Raw genomic sequence first — 15,228 nt, 5'->3', positions numbered from 1 at the left:
GAGGCAGAGTCATTCAATTAAATACTATATTTATATCCTGTTTTGTTCCAGAAGGGTCCACAATGTCTCACCCAGGTGTCATTTCCCTAGACTATGGATGAATAAGAAACTGAACACTTCCTGTTGCATAGTTCCATGCTAATAAAAGCTGGAACTCTGGGGCTAGGGTGTAGCTCAGTAGTTAGCTGTTTGCTTAGCAGGAATCTGGCTCCTACCCAAGCAGGAAGAAAGAATTCTGTTAACCTACTCCTAGGTAATGAGGAGGCATCATCTGCAAAGCTCTGTGTATAAAGGGAGATACAAGGCCATGAAAGGCTAATGAGGTTCCACCTCTCTGTCCGGTAGGTCTTACACCCTAATAAAACAAACATGCCCACACACGAACAACGATGAATGATCTGATCATAAACCATGAGGAAGGGAATCACAAATCAGTGGTGGGTAAAGAGTCCATAGGGGTCATGTCACTTGAAGTGACATGTGACACAGTCAGATATGACAGGTCATCAAAAGGACAGTGTCCCACCTAAGAGTTCCCACATAGTTGCCTTATATCCAAGTTGAGAGTGTGCATTCCAAAATCTGGTACAATAAAATAATTGAAACATTGGGTTTTCTCTCTCTTAATAGATTGTAGGTAAACTGTCAGCTGATAGACATTTTCCAGGTAACCATATTATTAACATGCTTGGGCTATTTCAATAAGCCTACAGCTGCACCAGATTCTGCTCTGAGGAGGGAACTGTATCCCTCTACTGATCACCTTGCCATAGATATTTATAGCCACCATAGCCAGTACTTTAAAACCCACCCTCAAAAATAGGACTTTACATTCACTCAACTGACTCCTAATGATAAAGTCTTAGAAGTGAAATCTTAGGCTCGATGAGAATGCATGTTGTAGGGTTTGGAATATAGCCTGGTGTAAAGTACTTGCCCAGCACTTGGGGAGATTTAAGTTCAATTTACAGTACTAGAAAAGAGAGAGGAAGGGAAGAGGGAAAGGAGAGTGGGGTGGAGAGACAGGGAGAGGTGTTTCAGATTTTGATACCTATCTTCAAGCCATACCCAGAAAGATATCATAACTAATAAATGATTAATTTGGAGGGGGGGATGATATGTTTTGTTCTTCTTAGAGACAGGGTTTCTCTGTGTAACAGCCCTGGCTGTCCTGAAACTTGATCAGCCCTGGCTGTCCTGGAACTCACTCTGTAGACCAAGCTGGCCTTAAATTCACAGAGATTCCCCTGCCTGAATGCTGGAATTAAAGGTGTACACCACCATTCGTGGTCATTAATATTCTAACTTCATTTTTCCTTGGTAGGAATATTGAATACATTTTCATAAGTTTATTGCCTATTACTAAAACAGTAGCTAAGGCTGGGCATTGGGGTGCATGCCTTTAATCCCAGGACTCGAGAGGCAGAGGCAGATGAATCTCTGCAAGTCTAGCCTGATCTACAAAGCAAGTTCCAGAGAAAGCCTTGAAGAAAAAACAAAACAAGAAAATAAAAACAATTTTAAAAAACACAGCAGATAAGTAGAATATGACCTTTATAGATTATGAATTTATATCCATAGGTTCTTATACATTCTATATGTTTGAAGAAATGGGGGATGGTACTCATGAACTCAGTTGTCTAGAGCTGGGAACACAGTTCTGTGGTAGAGCACTTGCCTGCATTTAATCTCTGTCTCTCTACCAAGCAAGGAAGCAAGCAACAGTTGCCTATGGCTGCCTAGTAAGTAGGTACTGGGCTTTGGGGTTTCTCCTTTTTAAAGAAGATATGGTTTTTAATTCTTTATGATGGTGTGTAGTGGGGTAGGAGGCAGGGTTGGGGAGATGTGTACCATGTCAGAAGGTGAAGGTCAGATGACAACTTGTGGAAGCTGGGTCTCTTCTTCCAACATGTAGGTCCTCAGAATCCAACTCAGCTCATTAGGTTTTGTGGCAGGTGCTCTTACTTGCTGAGCCGTCGTCCCATGGATTCCTTGTGAATCCTTCAGAGTACAGTTCATGAACAGACTACACAGCTCCGTGGGTGAAGGAAGGCTCTGTAAAGCCTGACAACCTGAGTTAGATCCCCAGGTCCTACATGTAGAACTGACTTACACCAACTGTCTTCTGACCTCCACACATGAGTGGGTATGTGAGTGTGCTTGTGTGCATACACACACATGTTCATGCACACACACATGCATGTACACGCACATACACATACACGAATGCACACATGTACACGTACACACAAACATGCTTGCATATAGACACACATATATACAAACATGCAATAAAAAATTAAAAAACAATATTGATTCTCTTCACAGATAACAAAAGCAACTAAAATAATTAAAATTATTTTCTCTTTTTCTAAGTGGCCAGGCATGATTGGCACTCACCTGCGAAAGGCAGATGGAAGAGAAGGCAGATCAGGAGTTCAAGGCATGCCTCAAAACTACAACAGAAACACAAGGAAGTTCCAGTATATGTTCTTATGCTCAGGGCAAATTTTACACAAGTATTCATGTTCATAATGATTCTGGGGCAAAAATCACAGCCTTTTAGTGAAAAATCAGCAGTACGAAAGAAATTTCACATTTTCACACAGCTGGTGAACAGCACTCACTAACTCTTCCCCCCACCTTGGTTTCTATCCCTTTAGCAGACACCAAATGAGGAATGCCTATTCCTGGAAAGGCTGGAAGAAAACCATTACAACACTTACACCTCCAAGAAGCATGCGGAGAAGAACTGGTTTGTGGGCCTCAAGAAGAACGGCAGTTGTAAGCGTGGTCCCCGGACTCACTATGGCCAGAAAGCCATCTTGTTTCTGCCTCTCCCAGTATCTTCTGACTAGAGGAGTCTGTTCTGGGTGCTCCCTAGTTTGGTTGACCCTAAAAAAATGTTCCCTTGACCATTGGCTGCGCTAACCCTCAGCCCACAGAGCCTGAATTTTGTAAGCAGTGCTTCTAAGTAGCCAGTTCACTTTCCTGCTGAGCCCTTCCCCACCACCCCAGCACAGTTTGGAACACAGGGACCAAATTGCTTCTAGGGGACAACTGACTGGCCAGTCTAGCTCTGGGTTTGGATATCCAGATGCCTCAGGGCACAAGCTGGACCTCATGATGCAAAGATGGGGGTCATGTGAAGCATACAGAGGGGTCTGAGAAGTGGGTTCATAGTTGCTGCATGCTCTTTCCCCTTCTGAGTAATCCCTGGTTTTGAGTACCCCAGGCACTTAGCATGACTACCCTTCCCCCTACCAGCACCTCACAAATATCAGTAAAGAAACTGATAGTAAGGCTGAAAGAATTTCATGATAGAGAAAAATATCTCCCCACCCCACCCCCATGTACAGACAGGACTTAAAACTAGAAGGGAGTGTGGCATTTCCATGGATAGCCTAGAGAAGCATGGAATCTCAGAACAGAGTAAGAGGGCAAGTCTCCACCACAGGGAGTCAAGATGAACCCGCAGCCCAGCAGTCATTACCAAGTTACCAAGGAAACGTCCACAGTCAGGGAAAGAGCCCCGGAAATGATTTCTTAGTAATAGCAAGCACAGAGATCTGGGACCTGAAGAGTGGGTGTAGGAGCAAGGAGACAGGAAGGATGTCTTCAGCTGTGGATGTCAGCCTCTAAAAAGCAAGATCTTAGACGGGAGGAGGAGGAAAGAAAAAGTGAGACCATGTCACAGTGTGCTTGGCCACCGCGAAACTGGGGCTGTGGGGGTCCCAGTACGATGGCCCCAAATTGCCCATGCATTCAGATCATCTGAGGATTTTGTATGAATATGAAATCTGATTTGGTGGGGCTGGCATGGGGAGTTCTGTGTTGTGAAAAGGCCCCCAGGTCCCATAGATGCTGCTGGCTTCCCCACCATGCTTTCAAGAGCAGCCCCAGAAAATGCCATTCAAATGAAGGTTGCTTATAGTTCACCCTCTTCAGCCTCCACCGCCTGGGTTTCCCTGAATATTCATTCAGGCAGTGTCCATAGTAGTTAAGCACGGTTTCAAGGCACCTTGGCCCAGTGCCTATAAAATGCCCACTTAGAAGTCACTGAAACCACACTTCACAGAAATGTTAAATCTCGTCAAAAGTTTTTCCCAAGAGACCATTTCTGTTACCATTAATTCAGCAAACTGCCTTCCTCCTTAAAGTAAACCTGGCCCAAGTGACCAGGAAATTAGAAACACTATTCATCTCTGACATAGGACACAAATGCCGTGAGAAGGCCTTTCATACGCCAAGCCCATATACTGTGAGACTTATGCTTTCGTCGCATTTTATATAGCTTGAAGGCATTAAACGGATTTGCAATCAGCCACAGAGAATAACAACAGCATAGGATGTAAAAGCTACTTAGTTATCTAACACACTGCATTCATTCATGAGACCTTTCCTCGTTGTCTCCTACCGCGCTTTAAGTATGGGTATCTAGGGCTGAGAGATGGCTTAGCAGTAAAGAGCACACACTGCTCTTATAAAGGACAGGAGTTCAGTTCCCAGCACCCACATCATGATGCTCAGACCCAGTTCTAACTCCAACTCCAGAGACATGATGTCCTCTTCTGGCCTCCAGGGGTATTCCATGCACGTGTACAAACCCACACTCAGACATCCATGCATATACACTCTTTTAAAAATATAAACCAATGATATGGTGGCTGTGGATTAAAAGTAATTATTTGATGGAAAAATCCTTATAACACCACTGTCATATTTTAGCATGGAAGACAGATGACACTCTTGAGAGTTCAGAGTGCTAATGGAGGAACTAAACTGAGTTATTTCACACATGGTTAATAATTACATTCTTCCAGATGTGGTGGCGCACACCTTTAATCCCTGCACTCAGGAGGCAGAGGCAGGTGGATCTCTGTAAGACTGAGGCCAACCTGGTCTACATAGTGAGTTCCTGGGCAGCCAGGAGTATATAGAAAGGCCCTGTATTTTTAAAAAAAAATCATAGTAATGTTTTGCTTTTTTACAAGATAATTCATGACTTTTTTGTTTTAGTAAATCGTAGGCACACTGGAGATAATACAGTACGGTTGCCCATGTCTTTGTATGAAGATTTGGCCAGGAAAAGCACACAGAGATGAAATCTATAATATTTAGAATAGTGAGTAGTTTTTATCAGATGAACAGAACACAAGTGTAACACTGACCAAGACACATTAAAAACCACTGCACAAGGAGGAGATGGCATCTGAGACCTCAGAGACTGAAAGCACTGATGATGTAGATGGTAGCCTTAACCATCAACCTAGTCACAATCTGTGTATTTGCTCAACATATACTGCAGACCTAATGTGTGTCAGGCACTAGATATGGCCCCTGGGGACAATGTCTGTCAGGTGTCCTCTCCCTGGGCATATATTTGTAGAAAGAGATGCTGTGGATTCATTTCTTTCAGTCAGGTCAAAACATGGACTTTATAGGTTCCTACTGAATCAGCAGTATGTTCTAGAAACCCCCAACAGTGGATAACACCCACCCCACCCCAACAAAGTGACAGAGATGAACTTCGAAAAGTAAAGCCAGGGCTTTCAATGTTAGTCCTCGCAGAGGAGTGGACTAGTTTCAAATCAGGAAGAAAAAAAAAAAAGCTGTTGAATCTTGCAGAAAGGGAGCAGAGAGCCTGTCCCTGTGCCGTTGGGAACACTGATCATGGGAACATTCGGTTGTGTGCTCTCTTCCATAACTAAGTCCTGAAGCCATCTGCTTGTCACATGCCTCCTGCATGCACTCAATTCCAAGCTGACTACAACATGGTGTCCAACACTCCCTACGAACTGTGAGGAGCATATGGGCTTTTGACAGTTAGTGACACACTAGAGATGGAGCTGGGTGTTTCCCCTGATGGCCAGCAGTGTGTCCATACAAACCTAACTGGTACATCAGCTGCCATTGAAAATGAGGCCCCTGCTTTGCAACGAAGGCAACAGAGCCCAAGAGAACACTGCCTAAAGCAATCATGGTCCCCGGCTGCAAAGCAGGCTCTGATGGAGATGACGCCTGACCTTCACTCTGCGCCCATACTGTATTACACTCTATACCTTATCGATATTAATAAATGTAGTATTAATGGGTGACTTGTCTCCAGGTTTCTAAGAATTGCTCTGTGGAAGGACACTGGGCATCCCTGAGGTGAAATTCAGAATCCCTGAGATGACATCAGGTGTCCAGAGGAGTCAGAAGCTGCTTCGTGTTCTACCATCATCTTACTATTAGAAAGGAGATACTAAAGGCTAACACAGAAGCTAAGATACAAAAGTTTCACATTGTTTGGAAACAAGGCAATAGGAGAGATTTTCTAGGTCTCAGAAAATCTGAGCAGGTACTCTTCATGACTTGGGCCTTTTCTCCCTTGTATAAGGTATGTGAGATCACACTACTGTTATCAAGTTAACATGCTTCTGCTTAGGCAAAGATATTATGAACAGGAAAAAATTAAGGATTTATTTAAAATTTTAGGTCCAATGTCAAAAAACTACACACCTTTAAAACCTCTGGTGTGAGACTTAGGAAGAAGTATTCTGTTCCCTAGTATATGGCAGAGTTATGCTCTCTCTCTCCCTCCCTCTCTCCCTCCCTCCCTCCCTCCCTCCCTCTCTCCCTCCCTCCATTCCTCCCTCTCTCTCTCCCCCCCCCTCTCCCTCCCCCACTCTCTCCCTCTCTCCCCCCCCCCTCTCTCTCTCTCTCTCTCTCTCTCTCTCTCTCTGTCACACACATACACAAACATACACACACACATATACACACACAGTTATTCATGTACAAAAAACAAAAACAAACAGATGCAACATGCACTCTGTCTTAGTTAGGGTTTTACTGCTGTGAGCAGACACCATGACCAGGGTAACTCCTCAAAGGACAACATTTAATTGGGGCTGGCTTACAGGTTGAGTGGTTCAGTCCATTGTCATAAAGGTGGGAGCATGGCAGGAATGGTGTAGGAGGAGCTGAGAGTTCTACATCTTCATCTGGAAGGCTGCTAGCAGGATAATGGCTTCCAAGCAGCTAAGGTGAGGATCTTAAAGCCCACACCCACGGTGACACACCTACTCCAACAATGCCACACCTCCTAATGGTGTCACGCCCTAGGATAAGCATATACAAACCAACACACACTCACTCTGTAATTACAATCAATCCTTCCTTCTCATTCTAATATTGAATTAAGTGCTGGCAAGAGGACTCCACAGTTAATGGTGCTTGCTGTGTGAGCCTGGCAGCTTAAGTTTGATCTCTAGAGCCCATGTAAAGATGAAAGGAGAGAATCCACTCCACAGAGCTGTGTATCATGGCATATGTACTTGATAATACGAAAAGGAGGAGGAGAAGGAGGAGGAGGAGGAGGAGGAGGAGGAGGAGGAGGAGGAGGAGGAAAAGAAGAACAAGAAAAAGAAGATTGTACGTTGCCTTAAGTGGTACTTTAGAGTTTTGAAGCTCTCCCACCCACTGCCAGAACTCAGAATACGAAACCTCTACACATACAGACAGCTGAAACACAATTTTAAAAAATGTATGGGGTACATTGCGTTCTTTCTGTGAACTCAGAGGTGCTGGTCAAGCATAGCTCAATTCCAAAGTACAACTTTAATGGGTCACAACCACAGTTTGAAAAATGCTAACCTAAAGCAACCATTCTCCTTTCCAAAGACGAAGAGGCCCAATTAGGATTCTGTGCTCTGACTGTAGTGTTTACAAAGATGTGGCTCACTCTCAAGTAAATAGGACAGAGAACTTCCTGTGATACAGGCACCATCTGTTCTAAGGCTCCATGTGTTCTCTGAGCCCTGAGTGACACAAAGTGAACAAAATGATGAGATGCCCAAGCATCTCTGCGGCCTCCAAAGCAGGCAAGCCTGCACAGTTCTGCTGTGGGAATCCTGGAGACCCAAGGCCACTTCCTTCTCCCTGAGAATTCTCACACTTTGGCTCTTACTGTTATCCCTCGCTGGCTCCCAGTCTTTATCTCTCTAATCATTCTTGGTCCCCAGGGGAATCCAATTTCATCATTGTTTCTATGAAATTTGTGAATGGGCTGAGCCAGGAAAAGGCTATAAACCTGGGGCCTTTGAGTATCTGTTTCTGGAAATGACCTTCTCACCACTTATCTGTCTAAACACGTACAAAAAATTTACCAACATGACTGAGTCAATGGGGTAAACACCATTTCTGCTATAATGTAACCTCATGGGGCAAACACCATTTCTGCTACAATGTAACCTGGATGTGGAGTTTGGAATTCCTACTTTTGATAAGCCAACTTTTAGAAGGTAACTCTGTGCCTTTCAAATGTTTGAGGGGGTGGGACAGCTGAGACTCTGCCTCTTAGGGGTGCATTTGACTACAAAGAGCAAAATAGAAACAAAGTCATCACTTCTGATGCTTATATGGTAGAACTCCTGTTTGCTGAAAAGCTGGGCAGAGGAATCCCAGGTCTGAAGCACAGGGAGATTCCTGTCGTATTGGAAACCATAGCAACAGCACTCTTCATAAACTAACAGCTTTTTCCTTTTCCCATTTTCATATGTGTATAAAGTGGTGTGGATGCATGTTTTGGATGTGTGTGGGCATACTTGGGGTATGCACGCACATGCGTGTAGGCATGCATGTAGAAGTCCAAGGTTGTTGACAGAAATCATCCTCTATCACTGTATTACCTTAGTCATTGAGACAAGGTCTCTCAATCAACCCAGAGTTCACTGATACAGCCAGTCTTGCCATCAGGCTTATCTGGGGACTCTCTGTGTCTCTACCTTCTAAAGCTGGAATTATTACAAGCAGACCATCCCAGTCATCTGGCATCTATGTATGTACTGGAGATTCAAACTCCATCCTCACGCATGCAGTGTGAACACTTTAACCACAGAGCCATCTCCTCTAGCCCACAAGAGTTGTCAGGAGCAATTATGACACAGTAGGGAGACTGAAGGCCAAATGAACTGTGAAACCTACATATTCTCCATTTCAAAGGCACCAGTGGTGATTTTTCACAATCGTTAAAATAACATAATCCTCCTCCCAAACCCATCCTCTACTCCCTAAGAGGAACGTCCTTTCACTATTGCATGTAAGACTTATTCTAAATTTCAGCTAGAACTGAAGGTATGAGGATGCAGCATCAAGCTGGCATACAAACATTCCCTCGTGCTCTGGGGATCTGTGCTAGAGGACAGCTGGAATCTTCCTGAAACATTAGTCCTACTTTGTGACTGACATAGTGACCACAGCATAGTACACTGTTAGCTTTACACCATGGCTATTAAAACAAGAAATGAGGTCACACACTGCCCGAAGCAGAGAAGGGGTTTACTTTATCCAATCACATACTGTAGGATGTGATCACATAATTTGGGGGTCTTCTGATGGGTTACAAATGTTTGTGATGTGGGGAGAAGGTATTTCCCAAATTGCTTCCACCTCCTACCCCATCATGCCACACAGGCTAAATTTATACATGCAGCAGCTAAGCACTGGTATCCGTCTTATTACAAAAACAAGCAAAACCTCACCCAGCCTTAGCTGTGCTTTTCCTTCAGCCTTAATGAAGGGTTGGGTCCTCCCTGCTGGGAACTCTGTTCTGTTTAAGAAACTGATCTGCTTGGTCCAAGTGTTTGAGGATGTGACTGTAGAAAGGCAATTTATACAGAAATAGACTTTGCTGTGATTTTCACATCTCCTGGTTTCCTATCACAGGAAAAACGATGTGTAGAGTCTGGCCCAGCAATACATTAAATATAAGATGTTAGATTCTCTTATCCGTATGCCTTAGCCAAAAAAACCCGCTTTCTTCTCTGAAGTAGGTGAGAGGAATGTTCTTATAGACCAACTAGTTCTGTGTGAGATGGAAAGACAGGAGTTTTTGAGCCTGGGGGTAACCAACTGTGTTAAGCATCCAGCTTAACATTTCCTGTAAAAATGAATAGGAAAACTGATGACTCTCTAAAAATAGAACACCTGTGTTAAGACCTGGACAATGGTACAGGCTCTGGGTAGGCCAGGCTTTCTCTGACACTGCAGAGGCTCCAGGAAGGCTGGGAAGAGAGGATACATGCAATGTACATGTGGTGCTGCCAGACTGTCACTCAATATTTAAAAAAGAGAGTTGAGTAAAAAAGAGAGATGAGGTTTAAGACTGCTTGAAAATGTGCGTGACACCTAGTCCTCTGGGGCAAATCTGAGAGGCCATGGGGCACCCAGCACCATCCTCCAAAGCAACAGCAGAAGTCAAAGCATCTGTGGTACACAAACTCATCCACTGATTAATCATTTACCCTCTACCCTCATAGGAGTCAGGTGCAAGCAGGAGATGGTATCCATATCAATGATATGAACAGGGAGATTGCGATGGCTAAGGGAGGTGAAGAGACCTCTAGGGAGCAGCTACTATTCCTGGAGTTGAAGAGAGGAAGGAACTCAAGGAAAGAAAACTTGAAACTGGTGTCCTGTCATGGAAGAGATACTGGCTGTGCTGGTGCAGCCTGTGCCCTGGCTGCCCAACCCTACTTGCCCTTGGGGACTGGAGGTGAGGTAGCTCAGAAGCCACACAGAACAAGTGAGAAACCCGACAGCAAGCTTGTCTGAACACTGCTGTAAGCTCCTTTAATACCCTGCACCCGTACCCCACTGATCCCAAGAAAGCATCTCTTCTAAACTACAGTTCCCAATTGACTGGCATGGTCTGCATCAGCCATTCTCGGTATCTCAGGCAGTCTTCAATTAGGTCCTCCTGCAGGAGATGGCTTTGAGCTGTTTGGCCCCCAGTGTTTATGCAGAGGCAGCCTCACTATCTCCTACATACTGGAAGGCATGTCTCTACCCCACTAGATGGTGCTTTAGGAAGCTTCCAATGGGAGTACTGGAGAAACTCTCTAAGTGCAACTTTCTGGAGGATAATAACTGACCAGAGACTGTGCACTACCAGTGAAGACTGTGGGTCTTCACTGATACTACCTCTAGCAAGAAGGGAAGCCCTGAACCCAAAAGAAAAGCCCTTCTCTTAAGGTGTCTTGCAGTGTCTCTCCAGTGTCCTCTACTGACAAACCTTCCAACACTGGTGGAGCAGAGAGCCCTGCTCCAGTGTCACAAGGCAATGAAAGAAAAGGTGTGACTTAGGTGCAGAAAGGTAATAAATGACCAAGGCATAAGCATAGCTTAGACTCCAGCGGTTCTCAACCTGTGGGTCTCCACCCCCATAGGGGTCGCATACCAGACATCCTGCATATCACATATTTACATTATGATTCATTTACTGGGGCAAAATTACAGTGATGAAGTAGCAACAAAACAATTTTATGGCTGGGGGTCACAACATGAGAAACCGTATTAAAGGGTCACAGCATTAAGAAGATGGAGAACTACTGTTATACACTATGTTAGACTAAATGTTTGCTGTTCAAGCTCAGTTTCCCCTGCCGGAAGGCACATGACCAGCCTGTGGTCACAACCGGTGGATCCTGAGTGAGGAAGCAAGGCAGGATCGATGGGGGAATGGAGACCTCAGGTGACCAATGAGCAGGACAAGAACAGACTCTCAGGAGACAGGCTTCAGTAAGACAGCTCATTTAACTGGGAGAACAAACCTTTGGGGACTGGGTAGAAGTCTTTGGAGAGAGTGTCCATCACTAGTCCATGCCAGGGTGCTGAGGATGCCTCGTCTGCATATGGAGGAATTTCAGATACTGCTGGACATAACCATATGAGGAGACGGAGTCCATCCTAGTTGCCAGGTGTCTTAGTTAGGGCTTTACTGCTGTGAACAGACACCACAACCAAGGCAATTCTTATAAAAACAACATTTAATTGGGGCTGGTCTACTGGTTCAAAGGTTCAGTCCATTATCATCAAGGTAGGAACATGGCAGCATCCAGGCAGGCATGGTGCAGGAAGAGCTGACAATTCTACTTGTTCGTCTGAAGGCTGCTAGAAGAAGACTGGCTCCCATGTGGTGAGGAGGAAGGTCTTATTGCCCACCCCCACAGTGACACACTTCCTCCAACAAGGCCACACCTTCTAAGAGTGCCATTCCCGGGGCCAAGCATATTCAAACCACCACACCAGGCTCCTCTGAGGGGCAAAGGTGGGAGCACAGGACTTTGAGGGCTGGGAAATACAGACCTAGGGTAGGGAGGAAGGGAGTGATCCTACTCCCGGATCTCAGGATGAGATTTCTGATTTTCCAGGTTTGGAAAAGGATAGACCACACTCTTGTTCCAGGCCAGCTTCCCATAGCTCCATAGCTACTGTGCCCCAGAAGTGTTTGAATGTTTGAAACATATATTGCCATATATATATGGTCCTTTCTCTTAAAAAACATATAGTGCTGGAATAAAAAAAAAATCTTTAGATCAGTAGTTCTCAACCTGTGAGTCTCAATCCCTTTGTGTTGTATATTAGATATCCTGCACATCAGACATTTAAGTTATGATTCGTAACAGTAGCAAAGTTACACTTATGAGGTAGCAACAAAATAATGTTATGGTTGGGGATCACTACAACATGAGGAACTGTACTAAAGGGTCACAGTGTTAGCAAGGTTGAGAACCACGGCTCTAGATAAAAGCAGTGGTATTTTGAATTTATTCAAATTAAAGAATGTTACTGGGAAGTGGGCATCGTGGTGCACACCAGTGATCCCAACACTTGGTGGGGCTGGGGCAAAGGGAGCTCGAGACTACATAATGAGAACATGTTTTTTAAAAAATCAAAATAACAAAAAGTTACTATCTGTCTAATTCCTCTGATCCTCTTAGAAGAGTTGCTGGTATCTTCTGTCTTCAGAGGGTTCATGTAAATATGCCTAGGAGAGCTGGAGCGATGGCTCAGCTGTTAAGGGCACTTGTTACTCCTGCAGAGGACCCAAGTTTGATTCCCAGCACCCACACTGTAGCTCACAACCATCTGCAACTCTAGTTCCAGCAGATCTAATGCCTGGCTGCCTGCTCCCCAGCACGATGGTCACCGACTCCTATCCTTCTGGAACCATAAGCCCCAAATAAACTTTCCTTCTATAAGTTGCCTTAGTCATGGTGTCTTATCACAGTGATCACAAAGTACACATATGTGCAAGCAAAATACTCATCACACAGAAAAATAAATAACTCTAGAAATTTTAAATCAACCTCAATCAACATATGTTGAAGAAGACTCTTTTGAAAGCAGACTTCCAGATATGAAACCCCGGCTCCTCCACTTGCTGACTTTGTGACTGTGAGAAAGTCACGTGCACTTGCTTCATAGCACACTCAGTCTGAGGGAAGCTCTTCATCCATGGGTGTTCCCATCGCCTTTTAGTAAAAGGAAAAGGAAAATCTATCAGCCTCACAAGGTGAAGGGAGGATTAAACAAAACGGAGGCATGTAGGCATTTCTAAATAGCGTGTCTAGCACACTACCAGGATTGAACAGAGGTCAGATTTTACCATTTTCAGAATAAATATAGTTCTAAATGACGTGCGACAAAATAGGGCTAAAAGGGACCATTCAGATTCTTTGTCTGAGACCTTGTTGGCAGATTTTATGAGTCCACACTTTAAAATGTTGGGCTACAAACAGTCCATGTGGGGAAAAAAAAAACAACATGAGACCCTGAGTTGATCTCAAGCTTAAGGAGGGCTGAGCTATGCCGTTCCCCGGTGAAGGCCATATGCAGGTGGCACATCTCATGCTAGATACTGCATAGTAGACGGAGTGTTTCTATTTAAAAACACTTGGGGGGTGGTCAGGAAACGTAGCTTGGTGGGTAGGGAATGTGGCTATCACACTCAAGGTCCTACATTGGATCCTTAGTATCACAAAATAAGATGATATGAAATAATGAAATGAAATACTGCCAAAGAGTGGAGAAACTTGCTTTTAAAGTAAAATCTAATGAAGTATAAAGATGACTAGAAAATGACCAGAAAAACATAAAAGCAGACAAAGATATTAGGTTTGTTTAGCCAAGAAAGGCTATAAAAGGAAATACAACTATCTTCAGATAGTTCAAGCACCATTTGGTTTCTCTGATCTGGTACTTTAAATGAGAATTAGCAAGCTTTAATATAAAATTTGCTTTATAAAGAGTAAATGGGGGACTGAAGAGATGCTCAGCGGTTAAGAGCATGGACAGCTCTTCTAGAAGTCCTGAGCTCAGTTCCCAGCAACCACGTGGTGACTCACAACTATCTGTAATGGGATCCGATGTCTTCTAATAGTGTGTCTGAAGACAGCTACAGTGTATTCACATACATTGAATAAAAAATAAATCTTAAAAATATAATAATAATAGAAGATATCAACAGGGGCTGGAGAGATGGCTCAATAGTTAAGAGCACTGACTGCTCTTCCAAAGGTTGTGAGTTCAATTCCCAGCATCCATATCGCAGTCTACAACTGTCTGTAACTCAAGTTCCCAGGGATCCAACACTGTCATGCAAACACACCTGCAGGCAAAACACCAACATACATAAAATAAATAAATAAGTACGTAATTTAAAACAGTTGTTTTGAAACAGGGTCTTACTGTGTAGCCCAGGCTGCCCTTTTAGCTCCACTATGTACAGCTCAGACTGGCTTTGAACTTACAGCAGTGCTCTCACTTCAGTTTCCCAAGTGTTGGGATCACTGGAAGGTGCTACCATGTCTGGCTTGGCTTGGCTTTTATTTACAAATATGAAGAAAGCCTTTGAAAACAGTAAAGACATTGTAGACCCATTAAAAACACACCAACAGAGTGATGGATATCTGTCATTCCAGGAGAATCTCTCACAATGACAGACACATGTATTTCCATCCCTGTCAGGAGCCACCCTCTGGGTGGTGGAAGCAACACACCAGGCAGCCCAGGCATGGACTTTATGAGAAGACTGATCCTCAACGTCGTACTTACCAGTATCTTTACAGGATCATGTTGGTTTCAGAACTTCCCAGAAGGTCAGAGGTAGACTCTGTTGAGATGACCTCAACTTCCTCTCCTTCCTACCTGTTGCTTTCCCTTCTTTGGGGGACCAGGGAAATCTCTAACCTGATACATACTTAACTTCATCTCAGGGTAGGTCCCTCTGGGGTGGATAGCAGTGGACAGCAATACCTGTCCACAGCCAGGTAAGGCCTGTGACTCTCCCAGACTTTGGATATCTCAAGGTACAGGCTCTGTGTTTACAAGGCTCTACCCTGCCTTCTCTGTGTGTAGCCCATATGTGTGATCTGCAAGAAAAATCTCACCCTTCTGACT

At 44.2% G+C, this 15,228-nt stretch overlaps 1 protein-coding gene across 9 annotated transcripts in view; it reads left to right on the top strand.

The window, feature by feature from the left end:
• Fgf1 (fibroblast growth factor 1) overlaps window positions 1-5,595 on the top strand; it is an 88,583-nt gene extending 82,988 nt beyond the window's left edge. For all 9 annotated transcript variants that reach the window (XM_028777900.1, XM_028777898.1, XM_028777891.1 and 6 more), the window contains one exon: window positions 2,664-5,595. In XM_028777900.1, the coding sequence (XP_028633733.1) occupies window positions 2,664-2,858 (195 nt within the window). In that variant the 3' untranslated portion in view covers window positions 2,859-5,595. The remainder of the gene's footprint in view (window positions 1-2,663) is intronic.
• The last annotated feature ends 9,633 nt before the right edge of the window (window positions 5,596-15,228 follow it).

This window comes from Grammomys surdaster, unplaced genomic scaffold, assembly GCF_004785775.1.
Source record: "Grammomys surdaster isolate TR1022 unplaced genomic scaffold, NIH_TR_1.0 317, whole genome shotgun sequence".
In the NCBI taxonomy this organism is placed as follows: domain Eukaryota; kingdom Metazoa; phylum Chordata; class Mammalia; order Rodentia; family Muridae; genus Grammomys; species Grammomys surdaster.
This window is presented reverse-complemented; position numbering and strand designations above follow the sequence as displayed.